General features: G+C 42.8%; 1 protein-coding gene across 7 annotated transcripts in view; it reads right to left on the reverse strand.

Moving 5' to 3' along the window:
• Positions 1-6,011: 6,011 nt before the first annotated feature.
• clasp2 (cytoplasmic linker associated protein 2) overlaps positions 6,012-23,369 on the reverse strand; it is a 358,715-nt gene continuing 341,357 nt past the window's right edge. For all 7 annotated transcript variants that reach the window (XM_072252438.1, XM_072252433.1, XM_072252430.1 and 4 more), the window contains 2 exons: positions 21,882-21,998; positions 6,012-7,611 (listed from right to left, as the gene is read on the reverse strand). In XM_072252438.1, the coding sequence (XP_072108539.1) occupies positions 7,525-7,611; positions 21,882-21,998 (204 nt within the window). In that variant the 3' untranslated portion in view covers positions 6,012-7,524. The remainder of the gene's footprint in view (positions 7,612-21,881; positions 21,999-23,369) is intronic.

A 23,369-nucleotide genomic window follows, 5' to 3' on the forward strand; every position in this document is an offset into this window, starting at 1 on the left:
ATCTGAGCTCTATAGACATTGTGGTTTGTTTGCAAAGCTGCCCTTTTAACTTCAGGCTGATTATTACTTGCCATTCACATTAAGAACTGAAGATTAGCTTCTGTTTATGATAAGAAGCTGAATAAAGAATATTGTTGGAAGTTTAATTTACTCAAAAACAACTCTTTGATCTTTAGTAGTCTCATCTGCTATGTTAGAAAGCTGAGCTTGGCAAAAAGAGACGCCCCTGGCCCTGCACAGTGACGATCCGTCACAACCATGAGACATTTGACATAAGAGCTATGTCAGACCATTCGGCCCATCGAGTCTGCTCTGCATGTAAAGAAAACTTGAAAGTCAAGTTTTTCATGCCAGGAGTGGCGAGTGTACAGAATGAGCTATCTGAGGCGGGGGAAAGGGCAGATACAATTACAATGTTTAAAAAGGCATTTGGACAGGTACATGGATAGGAAAGGAACAGAGGGATATGGGCCAAATGCAGGAAGATGGGATTAGCATAGATATGGATCACAGTTGGCACGGACGAGGCAGTATGCAGGACTCGATGAGTCTACAGTTCTATATTCCCTTTACCTATCTGTCCCCTCATCTCAAACCTCTTCACTTTTGTTTGTCACACCCCTAGAATAGGAATACGGTCATGTCTATCAAATCTGCTGGGGTCATTTATTGTGTCCGGTGCTCCTGACGCATCCTCCTCTGCATTGGAGAGACCTGTCGTAAATTGGGGACCACTTTGTTGAGCACTGATGCTCCATCTACCAAAGGCAGAACCTCCCGGTGTCCAAACATTTTAATTCTGATTCCCATTTCCGTTCCGACATGTTGGTCCGTGGCCTCCTCTTGTACCACAATGAGGCCTCCCTCAGGGTGGAGGAGCAGTACCTCTGGGTAGCCTGCACTCTGATGGCATGAACATCAGTTTCTGCTTCCCATAAAAAAATAATTCCCTCCTCCTCCCCTCTTCTGCTTTTCCCCACTATGGCCTCTCACCTTCCCCTGAGTCCCTTCCTCCTTCCCTTTCTCCCATGTCCACTCTCCTGTCCTATCATATTCCGTCCCCTCCAGCCATTTACCTTTCTCCCCCACCCAACTTCAGTATCACCTATCAACAATCCTCCTTCCTTGTTCCTTTCCAGTCCGGAAGAAAGGCCTTGGTCCAAAGCATTGAATGTTTGTTAATTCCAAGATGCTGCCTGACCTGCTAAGTTCCTTCAGCATTTTGTGTGTGTTGCTTTGGATATCCAGCATCCACAGAATTGCTCATGTTTATGCCTTTCATCATCTTGCATATTTCTATCACATCACCACTCCACCTTCTTTGATCCCGGGAAAACCCATTTTCTAATGTAACAGCTCTGGAAGTCCATGTGAACATCACAAACTCTGTCTGTTAATTCTCCAACATATTCTACTGAATTGGCTAACCATGATTTGTCCCCTTTATAGATTTGTGTTGGCTTGCTTTAATTAATCGATTTCCCTTTGCATGATGATTAAGTGCTTGTTTCAAAAGGATTCCCACTACTGAGGTAAAACTGACTGACTTTGAGTTGCTGACTTTATCCTCATTCCTTTTACTGAACAAGCCAGGAAGATCTGCTCCTCTCCGCAACCCAGGCGGATTAGGGTCAGAACTCCTACGACCTTCTATCTTATTTAGCGATACAGTGCAGAATAGGCCCTTCTGGTCCTTCGAGGCACAACCACCCAGCAACCCACAGCAATTCTGATTAACCTTAACCTAACCACAAAACAATTTACTGTGAACAATTAACCTACTAACCGGCGTGGCTTTGGATTGAGGGAGGAAACCAGAGCAACTGGAGAAAATCCACTCATTCCACGGGGAGGAGGTACGGACACTCCTTATAGATGATGTCGGAATTGAACTCTGAACTTTGGAACGCGTTGAGCTTTAATAGTGTTGCGTTAACCGCTACACTATGACTATTTTCCTCAGTACCCTATGTGTGCCACTGCTGCTCTCGTTAATTTTCCTACCTGAAGTTCAGACAACTTTTCTAATCTACGTGCTGTCAATATGTTTTATGTATTCAGTATCCCAGCCATCTCTTCCTTCAACATCTCAGCCATCTCAACAAGGCCAGGATATTGGAGAAGGAGCCAGTTTGGATATCAGAGGAGACCATCAGGATATCGGAGACTTTCAGGATATTGAAGGAGCCGGTTGGGATAGCGGAGGAGCCCATCTGGATGTCGGAGGAGACAATGTTGCTGCCCATCTGAGTTGGTGCACTGTAACCGTGGGAGATGGTCTCAGACATTTCACTTGTGATTGCAAGACTCTATTGGACAGTGATAATGTAAGCTGCCACAGGTCCGTTACCCTTGTCTGGTGGTTAGACAGGTGAAGTGGGAACTGTGTAGCCTTGGTTGTAAAGAGAACCAGGCCTCAAGCCTCAGGCATGTCTGCTAACCAGGTGAGAGACGCTGAAGCATTTACAGTGTAGTTGAGCTCGGCTAGGGCCTGGCCACTCTCGTTGGTTCTGCCCATTCGAGTTGTAGAATGTCAGGCTGTATTACATGTGTTTGCACACTGTCGGGAGACTACCATTGATTCCCGGACATTGTTGTTCAGGGTCTTGGGCTATGTATAGGTTTTATTTTCAGTTGAACATGCTTTTTGCTTGCTATTTTTGAATGTTCGCTTGCTATTTTGAATGTTTTGCATCTTGACCCCAAAAGAATGCTGTCTCATTCAGCTGTATCTATGTATAGTTTGAATGATAATTAAACTTGATTTGATTTGATTAAATCAATCATGGTTAAGCATCTAAGTGCAAGTCCCCAATTTCAGCAGGATCGAAATGAGCTGCAGAGTTCTAAACTCAAGTCATCTCCATCATGAGCACTACCTATGAAGTATCCAGGACATCTTCAAGGAGCAATGCCTCAAAAAGGCAGCGTCCATCATTAAGGATCCCCATCACCCAGGACATGCCCTCTTCTCCGGAAGAAGGTACAGAAGTGTGAAGGTACACACTCAACAATTCAGGAACTCCTTCTTCCCCTCTGGCATCCAATTTGTGAATGGACATGGAACCCATGAATATGACCTCACTACTTTCTTTTATTTCTATTTTTGCACTATTCATTTAACCCTTATATACACACACACACATAATAAGCTTTCTGTAATTCCATTGTTTCCTCTATTATTATGTATTGCATTGTACTGCTGCTGCAAAGACAACAAATTTCATGCTATATTGCTGGTGATACTAGATCTGATTCTGATCTTGTCTTTAATGGGCTCTCTACTTCCATGCACTTTCCTTTTATAGTTTATATTTCTATAAAACACTTTTGGAATTATATTTATATTGGTAACTAATCTCTTCTCATACACAAACAGGAGAAAATCTGCAGATGCAGGAAATTCAATCAACAGATATAAATGCTGGGGGAACTCAGAGTAATTAGTCAATATTTCGGGCCGAGACCTTTCTTCAGGACTCATATACAATCTGCTTCTAGAGCAACACACACACACATACATACAGTACTGGAGGAACTCAGCAGGTAAGGATGCATTTGTGGGGCGAGGATCAGTTAACGTTTCTAAATTCTGGAGTTTCTGCAGATGCTGGAAATGTTAAACAACACACACACACACACACTGTGGTGGAGGAACTCAACAGGTCTGGCGGCATCTATGGAAGGGAATAAACAGTTGACGTTTCAGGCCAAGACTGTTCATCAGGACTGGAACGGAAGGGGGAAGAAGCCAGAATAAGAGGTGGTGGGAGGAAGAGGATTACAAGCTGGCAAGTGATAGGTGAGACAAGATAAGGGTAAAGGTTGGGAGGGTGAGGGAATGAATTAAAAAATGGGAGATGATAGGTGGAATAGGTAAAGGGCTGAAGAAGAAATATGATAGGAGAAGTGAGTGGAAGTAACTGCCCAAATGCACCCTGAAAATGGAAGGTAAATTTCCAAAGGCTGTGGTCCATGTTGGTACCAATGTTAAAAGTAGACTTTGGGGTGAGGTCCAGATTGCAGAACAAGGGATTGAAATATGTGCCTGAAATGGGTAGACCGGACACATAAAATGCTGGAGGAACTCAGCAGGTTCTCACACATTTCAATTCATCTTCCCATTCTCACTTCAACATGTCGGTCCATGACTTCCTCATATTCTGTCTGGGTAGCCTTCAACCCGATGGCATGGACATTGATTTATTTAACTGCAGGTAATTCCTCTCCCTTCTCTCTTTTCCATCCTCCAATCTGACCTGCCTCTCAGCCTTTCTCTTCCAACTTTCCCATCACCTCCATCTGGTGCCCCTCCTTCTTCCTCATCTCCCATGGTCCAACCCTGCTTTCCTATCAGTTTCTTGCTTCTTCAGCCCTTTAGCTCTTGCACCTATCCCCTCCCAGCTTCTTACTTCAACCTCCATTTCCCACCCACTCACCTGGTTTCACCTATCACCTGCCTGCTCGTACTCTTTCCCCTCCCCTCACCTTCGTACTCAGTCTCACTTCCCCTTCCTTTCCTGTGGCACCGTGGAGGACACCAGCAGTACGTCAGAAAGCAGAAGTGATTGTAGTTGCTATGAATAAGAAGGTGCTTGGGAAGCTGAAAGGTCTGAAAGTAGTTAAGTCACTTAGACTAGATGGACTACACCCCAGGGTTTTGAAAGGTCACTGAAGAGATTGTGGCGGCATTAGTAATGATCTTTCAAGAATCACTAGATTCAGGAATGGTTCTGGCGAACTGGAACATTGCAAATGCCACTCCACTCTTTAAGTGGATTCAGCTGAGTACATCACAGGTAAAACCCTCCGTACCATTGAGCACACCTACATGAAATGTTGCCATAGAAAAGCAACATCCATCATCAACGATCCTCACCACCAGGCTATGCTTTTCTTACTGCTGCCATCAGGTTTAAGGTACAAGTGCCTCAGGTCTTGCACCACTAGGTTCCAGAATAGTTACTGCCCCTCAGGCTCTTGAACAAAAGGGGATAACTACACACATTCTATTTCTATTTCCTACAACCAATGGTCTCAGTTTAAGGACTCTTTATGTTATTTCATTCTCACTATTTATCTATATCTGCATTTGCAGTATGTTGTGCATTGCTCCTGTCTACAGTTACCATTCTATAGACTTGCTAAGTATGCCTGCGGAAAAAGAACTTCATGGTTGTATGTATGTGGTGACGTGAATGTACTATGATAATAAATTTTACTTTCAACTTTGAAGAAGAGAGGGAGGCAAAAGACAGGAAATTTTAGGCCAGATAGTCTGACTTCAGAGGTTGGGAAGATGTTATAGTCTATACTTGAGGCTGAGGTTTCGGGGTATTTGGGAGGCACATGATAAAGTAGGCAAAAGTCAGCATGGTTTCCTTAAGGGGAAATCTTGTCTGATAAATCTGTTGGAATTCTTTGAGGAAATAACAGGCAGCAGACAAAGGAGTCAGTGGATGTTGTTTACTTGGGTTTTCAGAGGGATCTTCATCGGAGGTGGAGACACGGCTAAAGGAGGTGGTGGTAGAAGTAGACACAATAGCAACATTTTAAATGCCCATAGATGATAGAAAAATGGGGGGGCTATGTAAAAGGGAAGGGTAAGATTGATCTTAGAGTCGGCTGAAAGATTGTCACAATATCACAGGCTAAAGAACCTGTACTATTCTATGTTCACTGAAACAAAATTAAACTAAGCTTTTGTCCTAATTCCTACAGTTCAGATTGGTAATTCCTTGGTATTATTTTATAAAGGCCTAGTTTCAAAATGCATATTTTTTCCCACAAGCCACAAATAAATTCAACTCTGCATAACTAAAATAAGAAATTGAGACATAGAAACCCACTGAAAGTTACTCAAATGAGTAACTATGGCAAAATCCACATGCCACAAATTACTAAATCTTCATCATGACAAAACTTTGCAGTTTATATTGGATTCCAATATTTTCTAAAACATTTTAAAACTAGATGATGGAATAATCAATCTTGGTGACAAGAATGAGATATTATATACAGTTTATTGCCAGTGTATGCACATTTGTAAGCACATAACTATAAATACATCAAATAATAGTGTAGTCCAAATAAACATTCACGTACCACTATATTCTTGATGCAGGGGCTTAAAAACAGATAAACAGTTCCCTTAAAATCTTTAAATAAATTTCTATAAATTTTTCATAAAACAAAAAGAGCAACGTTCAAACAGCAGCAAAACAGTCTGATTCATGTTTTGCTTTTTCATTTCGATTTCATTTCACTTTTGCTCTGGACTTCACACCCCAAGGTCCATTTGCACATCATCACTGAACAAGCTGGCAACAAACCTAGTTCCAGTATTGGCTTACGACAACATTTGTCACTATGAATGACTCAAATTAGCTACTGATTAATAGTGGTAGACTTCGTTAATTTTTTTCCTTAAAAAGTGGAACTTAGCAGGTTGAAAGAAAATCTACCCGCTGCAGAGGTAGAGAAAACACAAATATAAGCTGCTGTCATTTTTCTATTTATCAATTGTACTTGCTTTCCACAATGGACGCTATCAAAATCTTTTGATTTTCGCACAGTAATGTGTACAGATAGTTGCTTTTAAATGTTAGGTTCCTGGAACATTTTCAACACAGAAAGCAGGCCAGTAACATTATCACTGTAATTGCTGTCTACTTACTGAAAGCGACTAGGCAAAACCCTCAATGGATTTTCTACCAGCATTTTAGTAGAACTTAAGAACTACATACTGAACATGAGTGTTACGTACTGACTGTGCTTGTGTAGAACACTCCATTCCGATGCACTCTGCTTGAAGAAGGTGTGATGGCAAGAGTGGTTCATATCCATTTGGAAATGGTACAAGCCTTATGTAACCTGTACATCGACACTGAAATGTGCTGCTGAGAAACAGCACGTCAGGGATGCTAGACTCTTCTACCTTCCTTTGCTACGGTTAGTATTCCTTTTGTTGAAGGAACACAGACCAAGTTGGCGAAAAGGTAACACAGGAAAACTGGCTAATTCTAGATCCCTACTTTCCGTGAAATAAAGTTACAATCCCTAGGGCTTTGTTGTGACAGCATGCACTGAAAACAAGGCAGGTTGTTTCTGCATCAACCCGGTTCCACTCTGATTTATCGCAGGCTGCTCCTTTACTGATTATTTGTGAAATCTAACCAGAAGCAAATTATGTTGCAAAAAGAAACAATACCGCTGCTGGGTAGAAGCAAAAGAAAATTTTTTTCTGAAGCTGAATGCATTCCTCTTTAATCATAATTAGCATTTTATTTATACAACAGTAATACTGGTAAACTTTTAATTAAAAGACGCAGAGATCTTGGGCGAGAAGGTTTGAGTGTTATCTGAACTGACTAATACTGTCTCCTTTGATTTGGAATAAATTTTGGTGTAACAGTCACATGCAGACTGAGGGAAGTCATTTGCTGTGTAGAGCCATGATGAAAGTTCCATCGAAGAGCAAGCAGTTCCTTCCCCTGGAGACCCATGAGAAAGCAGCTGCTAACTCTAGCTCTGACCGGTGAGGTCTGACGCCGAGCCACTTGTGCTGGATCCCGTCTGTGCACGTTTAATATACAAATTCAACAATTTCATCTGAAACACAAAACAAATAAAGGTTACTTTTTCAATAAACCTGATTTAAACAGGATTGCGGACAATATCCATTTGTGAATCTAATGAATTCAGAACGGTAGGGCGAGTTAGAACTTAAATTCAAGCAATAAAGTTATGGAGCCATACAGAACAGAATACATATGGCCCTTCTGCCCATGCCAACCATCAACACCACTTGGGCTGTAAGCCCGTGTGTCTTGGCTTGTCCAGGTATTTGTTAAGTGTTGTAGCAGTCTCTGTTCCACTGCTTCTTAAACACTTCTTGCTTCTTATCTTGATCTTTATCCTCTGCTTACAGACTTTTAGGAGTATGTTTACCACTATCTACCCTAACAAAATCAGAGCAACACACATCAAAGTTGCTGGTGAATGCAGCAGGCTAGGCAGCATCTCTAGGAAGAGGTACAGTTGACGTTTCCGGCCAAGACCCTTCGTCAGGACTAACTGAAGGAAGAGCTAGTAAGAGATTTGAAAGTGGGAGAGGGAGGGGGAGATTCAAAATGATAGGAGAAGACAGGAGGGGGAAGGATGGAGCCAAGAGCTGGACAGGTGATTGGCAAAAGGGATATGAGAGGATCATGGGACAGGAGGCCTAGGGAGAAGGAAAAGGGGGAGGGGGGGAAAAACCCAGAGGATGGGCAAGGGGTATAGTCAGAGGGACAGAGGGAGAAAAAGGAGAGAGAGAAAAAGAATGTATACATATAAATAAATAACGGATGGGGTACGAGGGGGAGGTGGGGTATTCGCGCAAGTTAGAGAAGTCAATGTTAGAGAAAGGGGAGAGAAGTGTCCGAGATAGACCAAGTGAATTTGAGGGCTGGGTGGAAGTTTGGAGTAAAGTCGATGAAATTGACGAGCTCAGCATGGGTGCAGGAAGCAGCACCAATGTAGTTGTCAATGTATCGAAGGAAAAGTTGGGGAGCGGTACCAGAATAAGTTTGGAGCACAGACTGTTCCACATAACCAACGAAGAGGCAGGCATAGCTAGGGCCCATGCGAGTTCCCATAGGTACACCCTTGGTCTGAAGAAAGTGGGAAATATCGGACACTTCTCTCCCCTTTCTCGATCTCTCGGTCTCCATCTCTGGAGACAGACTGTCCACTGACATCTTCTACAAGCCCACTGACTCTCATAACTACCTCAACTATACCTCTTCCCCCAACGCCACATGCAAAAATGCCATTCCCTATTCCCAGTTCCTCCGTCTCCACCGCATCTGCTCTGAGGATGAGGTTTTCCGTTCCAGGACATCTCAAATGTTCTCTTTCTTTAAGGATCGTGGTTTCCCTTCTGCTGTCATCAATGATGCCCTCACCCGCACCTCCTCCATTTCCTGCACTTCGGCTCTCACCCCACCCTCCCACCACCACAACAGGGACAGAGTTCCCCTTGTCCTCACCTACCAGCCCAGCACCCTCCAGATCCAGCACATTATCCTCCGCAACTTCCGCCACCTTCAACAAGACCCCACCACTAAGCACATCTTTCCCTCTCCACCTTCCGCAGGGATCGGTCCCTCCGTGACTACCTGGTCCACACGTCCCTCCCCACGGATCCCCCACCTGGCACTTACCCCTGTAAGCGCAAGTGCTACACCTGTCCCTATAACTCCTCTCTTGCCACCATTCAGGGCCCCAAACAGTCCTTCCAGGTGAGGCAACACTTCACTTGTGAGTCTGTTGGGGTCATCTATTGCATCCGGTGCTCCCGGTGCGGCCTCCTCTACATCGGTGAAACCCGACGCAGATTGGGGGACCGCTTCATTGAGCACCTCCGCTCCATCCGCCAAAACAGACAGGATCTACCAGTAGCCACCCACTTCAACTCTGTTTCCCACTCCCATTCAGATATGTCCATACATGGCCTCCTCTACTGCCATGATGAGGCTAGACTCAGGTTGGAGGAGTAACACCTTATATACCGTCTAGGTAGTCTCCAGCCCCTTGGTATAAACATAGAATTCTCCAACTTCTGGTAATTCCCTCCCCCTCCCTTCCCCTATCCCTACGTCACTCTGCCCCCTCCCCCAGCTGCCTACCACCTCCCTCTTGGTTCCGCCTCCTTCTACTACCCATTGTGTTTTCCCCTATTCCTTCTTCATCTTTCCTGCCTATCACCTCCCTGCCTCCACTCCCCCTCCCCTTTATCTTTCCCCTTACTGGTTTTTCATCTGGAACCTACCAGCCTTCTCCTTCCCACTTTCCCCCCACCTTCTTTATAGGGCCTCTGCCCCTTCCCCCTACAGTCCTGATGAAGGGATCCGGCCCGAAACGTCGACCGATCTTTTCCACGGATGCTGCCCGACCTGCTGAGTTCCTCCAGAGTGTTGTGAGTGTTGCTTTGACCCCAGCATCTGCAGATTATTTTGTGATTAGAGTGTGTGGACTACTTTCAACCATGATGAAGTTGGAAACAGGAATAATGGTCATATTGTGGGATCAAGTATTTCAGCGTTTTCAAATGACCAGTGCTTCTTTGCAATCTTCTGGCCAAGACTTGAACATAGCTTGTGCACTCTATGAATCCTTGCATGGATATATACAAGCTATGCGGTCTACTTTTTCAGACATTGAGCAAAAAGCCAAGGATCTAACTAAGTGTGAAGATTATCAACAGCAAGCTCAAAGAAAACACAAGCAAAATCGTGTGTATGATGATTTCAGTGGTTCCAGCACTCTTGATCCACTTGTTGAATCTCAAACGCCTTCTCAGAAGTTTAAAAGCCGAACATTTCTTGCCATTATTGACAGCTTGCTTTCTACCCTGTCAAAAAAGCAGAAAGCTTATCTAAAGGTGAATGGTGTTTTTGGATTCCTTTATCAGTTACAGTAGTTTACACCTGAAGAGATCTTAAAGAGGTCATCAAATCTTATTAAGTCATATCCGGAAGATCTGGAAGAAAGTCTTGATGAAGAATTTGTGCAGTTTACTGAACTGTTGAAAATTGATCTTGCTTCTCATATTGGCGCCAAATAAGACCTTGCAGAGTTACAGTTGTACCGTTTGATAACTGACAATTCTTTGGAGTCATGTTTTCCAAATGTAGAAAATGCGCATCTATTTGTCACTCATGGTTACCAACTGTAGTGGAGAATGCTCATTTTCAAAACTGAAAAGGATTAAAAATGAACTAAGGAGCACCATGGGTCAAAACAGATTGAACAATCTCACTCAAATGAGCACTGAACACGAACTTCTGCGTGAAATAGCCATTTCCAGTATCATCAACAAATTTGCTCATGCTAAATCTAGAAAATGTAACTTTTAAATTGTAGTTTTGTTACTTTTGACATTTGAAATTGATACCTACATGTAAGTAATACTATTACTGAAGTGTCAGACATTTGTCATATTATCTGGCTGTACAGCAAATGAAAAAAATTGAATTACTTTAATATGCAAGTAAATAATTTATGTTTCAATACTTATGTGCATTTTTTTAAATTTAGGGGCCCTTTATAACATATGCTACAGGCCCCGCACTAGCTTAATCTGGCCCTGATAGGAGGTACAGAAGCCTGAAGGCACACACTCAGCAATTCAGGAACAGCTTCTTCCCCTCTGCCATCCGATTCCTAAATGGACATCGAACCCATGGACACTACCTCACTTCTTAAAAAATATACAGTATTTCTGTTTTTGTACATTTAAAAAAAAATCTATATGTAAATATATGTAATTAATTTACTTGTTTATTATTATTTTTGTTTTATTTTATTGTTGTTATTTTTTTCTCTGCCAGATTATGTATTGCATTGAACTGCTGCTGCTAAATTAACAAATTTCACGGCACATGCCAGTGATAAACCTGATACTGATTCTGACTTCAATCATGTTAACCTAAAGACAACCCTCACAAAATTCTATCAGCATATTGACTTTGCTCCTAGTGGTGAGAATACTTTAGACCCGACTTATACCAACACTTATGCCCTTACACTTCCTCCCTCATCACCATTCAGGGCCCCAGACAGTCCTTCCAGGTGAGGCGACACTTCACCCGTGAGTCGGCTGGGGTGCTATACTGCGTCCGGTGCTCCCGATGCAGCCTTCTATATATTGGCGAGACCCGACGCAGGCTGGGAGACCGTTTCGCTGAACACCTATGCTCTATCCGCCAGAGAAAGCAGGATCTCCCAGTGGCCACACATTTTAATTCCACGTCCCATTCCCATTCTGATATGTCTATCCACGGCCTCCTCTACTGTAAGGATGAAGCCACACTCAGGTTGGAGGAACAACACCTTATATTCCGTCTGGGTAGCCTCCAACCTGATGGCATGAACATTGCAGACATCCCACCTCTCCTGGGAGTTCCGGAACTCTCCCACATATTGATAGCGGCTCCCTGATGCCCACAAATTATATACGATATCCCGGAAGTCGATTTTTTAGAGAGGGAGAGGGGAAAAAGAAAGAAAGAAAATGAATGAATCTGGCTTGATCTCTCTTTGTGCTAAGTAGACTGATCAGTTTTCTCTGTGGGTGGGCTTTACAGTCGACCTCTCTCTTCCATAGTCCATCAGTTCAGTTACTGCCATCTGTAATGACACTGAAATGATCCGGTCAACTGTCAGTGATGAAGTACAAAAGCCTGGCGAAGAAATTCCCAAGGCTGGCGGTGACAACCTGACTACGCGAGGCTGTCCTATACGGGCGGGGTGCGTTGGCGTCTTAAAGGGAATTAGAGCGGGGTTTAAATTGGAGCGAAATTCCAAAATCGTCCGCTAAGACATCTTTAAAAACGTGCTTACAGCAAGCAAATTCTTTGGGTTTTTTTTTTCCCTGAAACACTTCCACTTACAGGTACATCGAAGCCCGCGATGGGCTGCGTTTAAGTGCAGCCGTTTTCAGAAGAAAAACCGATTTTAATAAATACCCAGCTCCCACTGAGGTCTCGTCATTAGGACAGCGAACTGTTTACCTCTGCTGCGCACTTTATATGCATTTTGAATTACACTTTATTAAATAATATGGTAACATGTTGTTTTATGCAGTGTGTGTGATATATGTATTGTGGCTACACCGTGGTCCGGACATAGGTTGTTTCGTTTGTGGACGATCAGCCAGATGACAATAAACTTGAACTTGAAGATACAGAACTTCTAAATCACTCATTTAAAATCCCTCATTTCAAATCCCTCATTTCCATGTAAAAAAAGTAAGTTCTGATCCCGACTATTGCAGGCAATATGTGTGTGTGACTGCGGACGTATATGCGATCAGACGTTGTCCGAATGGACGTTAAGCGGCGCACACCTGTAATAAGGACACACCTTATGCTTTTATTTCTTTTAGGGAACACAACATGTTAGGGAGGCTAAGCTCAGGGAAGGCTGCTCAAGTATTTCACAGGTCTTTTCAGCAGAAAACCAAAGTCTGACAGAGAAGGTCACTGGAGCTGAGGTGTACTTTACATCTTTCATCGTTGAGCATAACCTGCCATTCCAGGTGTGTAAGCACACAGGCAAGCTATTCAGGAAAATGTTTCCTGATTCAGAAATAGCACAAAACTATGTCTGCTCATCAACCAAGCCAGCAGCTATTGTGAACATGGCACATTAAGACAGAATTCAGAAGTCAGCTGTCTCACAAAACACCTGTGAATTTGATGTCTTGCAAAATTAACAAATTCATTGACACAGACTGCTATGAGGTTGAGACCTCCCTGAAATGAGTTTTTGCAGGGTGGGAAGTCTGACACTGACTTCCCTAACTTCCGTTAATGCTCCGCCTCCCCTTCGTACCCCATCTGTTATTTATTATTATTAATTTTTTTTTCTCTCTCTCTCCTTTTTCTCCCTCTGTCCCTCTCACTATACTCCTTGCCCATCCGCTAGGCTTCCCCCCTCCCCCTTTCTTTCTCCCTAGGCCTCCTGCCCCATGATCCTCTCATATTCCTTTTGCCAATAAACTTTCCAGCTCTTGGCTCCATCCCTCCCCCTCCTGTCTTCTCCTATCATTTCGGATCTCCCCCTCCCCCTCCCACTTTCAAATCTTTATCTCCTCTTTCAGTTAGTCCTGACGAAGGGTCTCGACCCGAAACGTCAACTGTACCTCTTCCTATAGATGCTGCCTGGCCTGCTGCGTTCACCAGCAACTTTGATGCGTGTTGCTTATACCAACATTGCTGGTGCATACAAAGCTACTCCTTGTCCCCACATGGATTTTCTGACCATTTTATCTGTTATGCTAATTCCTGCATACCAACCACTGATAAAATGTGCCAAACCAGTTCAAAGGGAGATAAGGACCTGCCTGGAAGGAGAATCTCAGTGTTACAGGACCGTTCTGAAAACATGGACTGGAGCATGTTCAGGGAGGTGGCTACTTATGGATACCACATTAACATATTGATGAATATGAGAGAACTGTGACTGACAACATGGAGAAGTGCATTGAGGACGTCACTGTTATTGAACACGTCTATGTGAGGAAATATCAGAAGCCATGGCTGACAACAGAGGTCTGGGCACTGTTAAGAAAGATTGGGATGCTGCTTTCAGATCGGGGGGTAAAACAGCTCTCAGGTCAGCAAGAGCTATGCTTTCCTGTGCCATCAGGAAGGCAAAACGGGATTAATCAGAGGGAATATGCAGCCATTTCTATGACACCAGAGTCGTGAGGTGCATTTGGCAGGGCATTCAGACTGTAGTATTCTCAGCATTAGTAGCAAAATCAATTTAAATCAATTTAAGTTCACACTGTGCAGCAACAACAGTTACACTTCACTTCCCGATAGGCTGACATCTTTTACACTTGGTTTGATGCACAGAACGAGGTGCTGATGAGAGAAGTAGGCACTCTCCTATCTGGCTGCAGCCCATATGGAAGATCTATCCAGGGTCATTCCATGTAGAGCTGTGGGACCTGATAACACACCTGGATGGGTGCTGAGAAACTATGCAGCCCAGTTAATCCTAACAAACACCCTCAACATCTCTCTGGGACAGTTTACTGTCCCCTCAGACTCCAAGGTGGCTACCATCATCCTGGTGACAGTAACCTGTCTCAACAACTACCGTCCAGTGGCACTGACTTCAACAATGATGAAGTGCTTTGTGCGGCTGATTATGGATTACATTAGATCACATCTTTCTGTTACATCGGACCCTTTCTAGTTCACACATTGCTCAAACTGATCCACTGATCCACAGAGGCCTTAGCCTCTGTACTCCACTCCATCCTGTCCCATCTGGAAAATGGTGCCTCGTATATCAGGATGCTGTTTATTGACTTCAGCTTAGCATTTAATAAGATCATATCTGAGATTCTGGTGAGTAAACTGTCCTTGTGGGGTCTCAACAACTCTCTCTGTAACTGGATCCTGGACTTCTTGACTGAAAGGCCACTAACGATCTGTGTTGGTTGAAACCTCTCTAGTTCCACCACACTGAGCACCCACGCCCCAGGGCTGCATGCTCATCTCGCTGCTGACACATGACTGCTTTACTATATCCAGTTCAAACTGAATCCAGTTCTTTTACTGATGACACAACAGTGGTTGGTCTCATCAACGGTGAGACGAGGTACAGAGAGGAAGTAAAACAGCTGGCAGAATGGTGTGAGAGCAACTTGAATTTCAACCTGGACAAGAAGGAGCAGGCCGACCATTCCTCACTGCAAATACACAGCTCCTCAGTGGAGAATCAGAATCAGGTTTATTATCACCGGCATGTGACGTGAAATTTGCTAACTCAGCAGCAGTTCAATGCAACACATAATCTAGCAGAGAGAGAAAATAATAATAATAAATAAAATAAAACATAATAAATAAACAAGTAAATCAGTTATGTAAATTGATGACCGAGCAGGTTTACAAGTAGATGATAGATATAACATGAATGTAATGCCATGTAATAGGACAAGCCTGTTATTGGGTACAAATGCAGAAAGAGCAAAGAGTTAAATTGTACCAGAGAGGCAGAATTCAAAAGGGCAAAGAATGTAAGGCTGAAGGTGCTGTATTTAAGTGTGCATTCAGAATAAGGCGGATGAACTCATGGCGCAATCACAGATTGGTCGGTATGACGTCGTGGGCATCACTGAGTCGTGGCTGAAAGGTGGCCATAGTTGAGAGCTTAACATCAAAGGATATGCTTTGTATTGAAAGGGCAGGCAGGAAGGCATAGGCAGTGGTGTGGTTTTGTTGGTAAGAGATGAAGTTACATCTTTATAAAGAGGTAACATTGGGTCAGAGAATGTCGAATGTTTGTGGGTGGAGTTAAGAAACTGCAAGAGTAAAAAAAACATTATGGGAATCATATACGTATAGGCCTCCAAACAGTAGCTAAGATTTGGGGCTGAGATTGCAAGGGAGCTGGAAAAGGCATGGAATAAAAGTAATGTCACAATTATAATGGGGACTTCAATATGCAAGAGGATTGGGAAAATCTGGTTGGTGTCAGATCACAAGAGAGGGAATTTGTTGAATGCCTATAAGATGACATTTTAGCGCAGCTCGTGTTTGAGGAAAGGCTATCTTTGTTGTGTAATAACCCCGACCTTATCGGGGAGCTTAATGTAAAGGAACCCTTAGGATTCCTTAGAATTCATACTGCAATTTGAGAGGGAGACGCATGTCACATGTATCGGTATGGAATAAGGGAATTTCAGCGGCATGAGAGAAGAGCTTTCCCAGGGATAGATAGGAGGAGGATACTGGCAGGGATGACAGCAGAGCAGAGATGGCTGAAGTTTCTGGAAATGGTTCACAAGGCACACAATAGATATGTCTCACAGAAGAAGTTGTTCGCAAATGGCAAGGGAAGTTAAGGACTGCATAAAAGCCAAGGGAAGGGCATATAAGGTAGCAAAAGTGAGTGGGAAGTTGAATGATTGGGAAGCTTTTAAAATCTAACAAATCGCAACTAAAAAAGCTATAAGAATGGAAAAGGTGAAATATGAGGGCAAACTAGCCAATAATATAAAGCAGGATACAGGGAGGTGAGAGTTGATATTGGACCATAGGAAAATGATGCAGGTGAGGTAGTAATGGGGGACAAAGAAATAGCAGATGAAGTTAATGGGTACTTTGCATCAGTTTTCACTGTGTAAGACACTAGTATAGGGTGCCAGAGACCTGTCAGTGTCAGGGAGCTATTACAAAGGAAAAAGTGCTAGGCAAACTCAAAGGTCTAATGATGTATAAGTCACCTGGACCAGACGGACTACATCCCAGAGTCCTGAGAGATGTTGCTGAAGAGAAAACAGATGCTTTGGTCATGATATTTCAAGAATCACTTGATTCTGGCATGGTCCCAGAGGACTGGAAGATTTCCAATGTCACTCCACTCTTTAAGAAGGGAGGAGGACAAAAGAAAGGAAATTATAGGCCAGTTAGCTTAACCTCAATGGTTGGGAAAGTGTTGGAGTATATTATTAAGGATGAGGTTTCAGAGTACTTGGAGACTAATGATAAAATAAGTCAAAGTCAGCATGGTCTCTGTAAAGGGACATCTTGCCTGACAAATCTGTTAGAGTTCTTCCAGGAACTAACAAGCAGGGTGGACAAAAGAAAGGCAGTGGATGTCACTTACTTGGATTTTCAGACAGCATTTGATGAGGTGCCACACACAAGGCTGCTTGACAAGATAAAATCCTATGGTGTCACAATAAAGATACTAGGATAGAAGAATGGCTGACGGGCAGGGAGCCTTTTCTGGTTGGCTGCCAGTGACTAGTAGTGTCCGTCAGGGATCAGTATTGGGACGAATACTTTTCACATTGTTTGTCAATGATTTAGATAGTGGAATTAATTAATGGCTTTGTGGCAATGTTTGTGAATGATATGAAGATAGGTGGAGAGGCAGGTTGTGCTGAGGAAGCAATGCGTTTGTAGCAGGACTTAGACAAATTGGAAGAATGGGCAAAAAAGTGGCAGATGGAATACAGGGTTGGGAAATGTATGATCATGCATTCTGGTAAAAGGAACAATAGTGTAGACTATTATCTACATGGGGAGAAGGTTCAAACATCAGAGGTGCAGATGGATTTAGGAGTCCTTGTGCAAGACTCCCAGAAGGTTAATTCACAGGCTGAGTCTTTGGTAAAGGTGGCAAATGCAATGTTGGCATTTATTTCAAGGGGAATAAAATATAAAAGCAAGGAAATAATGCTGAGGGTTTGTAAGACACTAGTTAGGCCACACTTGGCGTATTGTCAACAGTTTTGGGCCCCTTATCTCAGAAAGGATGTGCTATCATTGGAGAGAGTCCACAGGAGGTGCAGGAGGATGATTCCAGGAACGAAGGGGTTAACATATGAGGAGCGTTTGGCAGCTTTGTGCCTGTACTCACTGGAATTTAGAAGAATGTGGGGAATCTCATTGAAAACTACTGAATGTCGAAAGGACTAGATAGGGCGGATGTGGAGAGGATGTTTCCTCTGGTGGGGGCATCCAGAACTAGAGAGCACAGCCTCAAAACTGAGGGGCGACTTTTTAGAACAGAGGTAAGGAAGAATTTTTTTTAGCAGGAGAGTGGTGAATCTGCCACAGACTGTGGTGGAGGCCAAGTCCATGCATATATTTAAGGTGAAAGTTGATAGTTTCCTGATCAGTGAGGGCATCAAAGGATATGGTGAGAAGCAGGCGTATTGGGTTGAGTTGAATCTGAGATCAGCCATGACGGAATGGCGGAGCAGATTCGATGAGCTGAATAGCCTAATTCTGCTCCAACGTCTTATGGCCTTATAATAGGGCGACCAGAACTGAATGAAATACTTCAGATGCAGCCTAATCAGAGTTTTATAAAGCAGCAACATATCTTCCCGACTCAAAAACTTATTGCCTCTACTAATTAAGTGTGTCATATACCCTGTAAACAGCCCAAGTTCTATCAACCTGTGAAGCCACTGACAATGAGCTATGGACCTGGACCCCAAGAACCTTCGATATCGAGACTCCAATACTTGTCTTTTATGATTGGTGTGTTTTAAAATTTTAAAACACTTATAAATGTTAAACATTTTGAAACTGTTGTACAGGTGCACATTCCTTTATCCGAAATTCTGAAATCCAAAAAGCTCCGAAAACCGAAGTTTTTTTTCGCCAACAGCTGATGTCACTCAGCTGTGACGTGGCAGCACTAGCAGAGGCCGCCAGACGTCAGTTGTGGCTCAGCTCTTGTACTGGTTACACGTGCATTTGCTGTTCGCTGATATTTTGTGTTCACTGTTGACTTTGTGTTTAATTTCACTGTGAAAATGTCAAAAAGAGCTGCAGATATCCCTATGGGTTACAGTGAGAAAAACAGAAGGAAGTAGCTATCATTATCAATAACGCAGAAAGTGGAGTTATTGCAGAGGCTTGATCGTGGTGTGTCTGTGCGGCATCTTACTGAAGAAAATAGTGTCGGAACTACCACTGCATATAATTTAAATAAACTGAAAGACAAGTTACTGAAGTTTTATAGTGACAGTGACTTTCTACATTTATTCCAATAAGTCATTTACCATGTGTTTGATTGTTTGTTTGAAGCTATATATTTTTTATTTTTTTCTTGTCATTATTCCCTAAACAATACAGTATAACTATTTGCATAGCATTTACATCGTATTAGTTATTATAAGTAATCTAGAGATGATTTAAAGTATACGGGAGGATGTGTGTAGGTTCCGTGCGCCGCCGGGTCCTAAAGTCCACCGCACTGAGACAGGTTAAATAAGGGACTTGAGCATATGTGTTTTTTGGTATTGGGGTGGGGGAGGGGGTCTGAAATCCGAAAAATTCTGAATTCTAAAATGCAACTGGCCCCAAGGATTTCAGATAAGGGATTGTGGACCTGTATTTTTCTGAAATAATTTGCATGCTCATATTTGTACAAAGCTGAGTGGTTCAGCTGTGAGTCATTTTGATAATACCTGAAAGAAAAATTGAATGGGAATATTTACAATATGCAAACAGGGCAAAGCTTCAATCTGCCATTGGTTGTAATAGTCAAGCTAATTCAGATGGTGTAAACACGTGTAATTCAAGAAACCCCAATAAATTGGTCAAATTGAAAATGCATTCCACAAACCATGGTGCCTTCACCTGAATACCTGTTGTAACATGTTTGATAGCAGCTGCTAACATTTTTCCAATGACAAATGCAAACTAAGTAATTTGTCCATCACCTGCCCTTTCTGATCTAAAGCAACCTTCCCTGAATATAGGATGAATCCTAGGGTAAGACTAGAGATTAGTTTGATTTGTTGCATGTATATAGAAACAAACAGTGAAATGCGTCATATACATCAGGGGTCCCCAACCTTTTTTGTACTGCGGACCGGTTGAATATTGACAATATTCTTGCGGGCCAGCTGACCCGGGGGGATGGGGGGAGAGGGTTGCCAACGGGCAAGAGTAGCAGTCAAATACGTTCGGTTTACCCCGAGAAAGACTACAATGACCATGAAGCCTTGCGCGGGCACCAGTGCACATGCGTGACTTGTGCATGCGTGTACGTGCCGACTTTTTTCTACAAATCGTCTTTGGCGATTCTGTTCGGGGGGGGTGGCTAATACACTCAGTTTCGTTTCTAAAAGGGTTTATCTAATTTAATATTAAACACACAGCGCATATTTTCCTCGCATGAATACAGTGATAAGTCAATTATCAGGGGAGGACAGGGGAGCTTGAAGTAAGTGTTGAACGAATTTCCAGTAGAAGTGGCAGAAGCAGGTTCGATATTATCATTTAAAGAAAAATTGGATAGGTATATGGACAGGAAAGGAATGGAGGGTTATGGGCTGAGTGCAGGTAGGTGGGACTAGGTGAGAGTAGCATTCGGCACGGACTAGAAGGGCAGAGATGGCCTGTTTCCGTGCTGTAATTGTTATATGGTTATATAAGTCAATAGCATCATAACATTTTAAGTAACGTTTGGATATTAAACAAACAGCACATATTTTCCCCATATGAGCATATAAAATCATTGCAACACACCAATATCGCTGAATCAGTGGGAGCTCTGGGCTTGTTTCCCTGCAACAACACGGTTCTGTCCAGGGGTGATGGGAGACAGCGATACTCGAAGGAGGCTCCTTAAGTCCAGTCTATTCCGCAATTTAGTTTTCGTTGCATTCATTGCAGAAAACTCCGCTTCGCAGCGATATGATGTTGGAAATGGAAGCAACGTTTTCAGTGCTTTCGTGGCTATCTCAGGGTATTCAGCCTTGACTTTGATCTGGAATGCTGGCAGAGATGTTATGTCAAACATACTTTTCAGCCCACTGTCATTTGCAAGCTCGAGGAGTTAATCTCCTTCCCGCGCTGACATGGATGACGCGCGGGTCAAGACCTCGTGTGCGCTCAAACTCAACAGTAGGCGTGACAGGGAATGAGGAAAGGTGCAGTTGACTCATATTGCCAAATCCTATTGTTTCCTCACGGATCGGTAGCACATGCTTTGCGGCCCGGTACGGCTCCATGACCCAGTGGTTGGGGACTGCTGATATACATCAACAAGCAACACAGTTCGAGGATATGCCCACAAGCATCGCTATGCTTCTACGGCCAACATACCATGCCGACTACTTATCATCAGAATCTGGAGATCTGTCGCTTATTGCTTCAACAATTTGTTCAGTGCCATTATACTCATGATTGTTATCTTGCCCATTTCCTCTTTTGCAAAATAAATTTGAATTATAATGCCCTGCAATATTATTCAATAATTCAACTTCTGAGACCTCTTCTTCACAGCCCAAGAACATCCACATAATTTTGAAGAAAATTATATAAATATAAGTTCAAAGCAAATTTATTATCGAAGTACATATATGTCACCATATACAACCCTGAGATTCATTTTCTTGCAGGTGTTCACAGTAGAACAAAGAAATACAGTAGAATCAATGAAAAACTACAAAGACTGACAAACAACCAATGGTGCAAAGACAAAAGTAAAAGTAAATAATTAATACTAAGAACAAAAGCTGTAAAATCCTTGAAGTCCATAGATTGTGAAACCTATTCAGAGTTGAGGTGAGAGAAGTTATCCACACCAGTTCAAGAGCTGATGGTTGTTGGGTAATAACTATTCCCGAACCTGGTGGTGTGGGACCTAAAGCTCCTATACCTTCTTCTTCATGGCAGCAATCATATTAGTGGGCGACCTAGCTGGAATCAACAATTCAGCCTAGATTCTGGGTTGCTTTAGATCAGAAAGGGCAGGTTACTTAGTTTGCAACTAAGCACTAAAAACTTCACTAATAACATAGTGTATAATGGAACATACATACAATTATGATACATTCAGTTTACCTTGCTGCCAGTGAGTTGGCCAAGATGGGGTTTAAGATCTTCACCAATAACTGAATAAATGGCTACAAGGCAAAACACGCTGGCTTTGCGGACACTGCTCTCCGTATTGTCATAACCCTGCAAAGGAAACATTTAAGCAGAAATCATACACACAAGACAATCTGCAGATGCTGGAAATCCAGAGTAATACAAACAAAGTGCTAGAGGAGTCCATAGTTCCTTTCCAAAGATGCTGCTGAGTTCCTTCAGCATTTAAACATTTAAACAAAATACTGTCCCCTCAAGATCTGAAATGTTCAGAAAAATTTTGGTAGCTTATTTCCATATACTTGCAAATAGGCCATACGTGTTTTAGAAACTGCAGAATATTAGAAGAAATGGAGCTGATGAAAAGCCAGTGGTTTTGAAGGAAAGCGCCAGGTTTCAGATGTTGGTGACTGGTTGTCTTGACCTCCTGCACATCCAGCCAAGTATGGAAATCTGAAGCATGCCGCAAGTCAAAAGATGCTAAATCTGATTGGTTGCTCTGCTGCTGGACCATCCATCAAGGCAGCAGCAGGACAGCAATTAGAAACATAGAAAACAGGTGCAGTGCAGGAGTAGGCCATTCGGCCCTTCGAGCCTGCACCGTCATTCAGTATGATCATGGCTGATCATCCAACTCAGAACCCTGTACCTGCCTTCTCTCCATACCCCCTGATTCCTTAGCCACAAGGACCATATCTAACTCCCTCTTAAATATAGCCAATGAACTGGCCCCAATTGTTTCCTGTGGCAGAGAATTCCACAGATTCACTACTCTCTGTGTGAAGAAGTTTTTTCTAATCTCGGTCCTAAAAGGCTTCCCCTTTATCCTTAAACTGTGACCCCTCGTTCTGGACTTCCCCAACATCGGGAACAATCTTCCTGCATCTAGCCTGTCCAATCCTTTTAGGATTTTATACGTTTCAATAAGATTCCCCCCTCAATCTTCTAAATTCCAGCGAGTATAAGCCTAGTCGATCCAGTCTTTCATCATATGAAAGTCCTGCCATCCCAGGAATCAATCTGATGAACCTTCTTTGTACTCCCTCTATGGCAAGAATGTCTTTCAATTCACTGAATAAAGTGTCTAGATGCAGTCGGTCTTGTACAACAAGGACAGTTGTAGGAATGATCATCCCAGTCTGTCTCCAACCTTGTAGAATGCATTTGGGAAGAGCATTTATTTATGCTAGTTTAATGTCTTTTAAACATTATCCATTAGGTTTAAAGTATTTTGTCTATATTTTAAACAGTTTTTATTTTTCAAATGTTAGCGGTTGGTGTAACATTATTATAGTGCCAGCAACCTGGGTACAATTCAGCTGCAGTTTGTAAGGAGTTTGTACATTCTCCTCATGAACAATTTTCCAACAGGTCTGTTGGTTAATTAGTCACATGTGTGTAATTGGGTGGCACAGGTTTGTTGGGCCAGAAGGGTCTGTTACCACCCTGTATCTCTTTAAA

This window comes from Mobula birostris, chromosome 1 (genome assembly GCF_030028105.1).
Source record: "Mobula birostris isolate sMobBir1 chromosome 1, sMobBir1.hap1, whole genome shotgun sequence".
Taxonomy (NCBI): Eukaryota; Metazoa; Chordata; class Chondrichthyes; order Myliobatiformes; family Myliobatidae; genus Mobula; species Mobula birostris.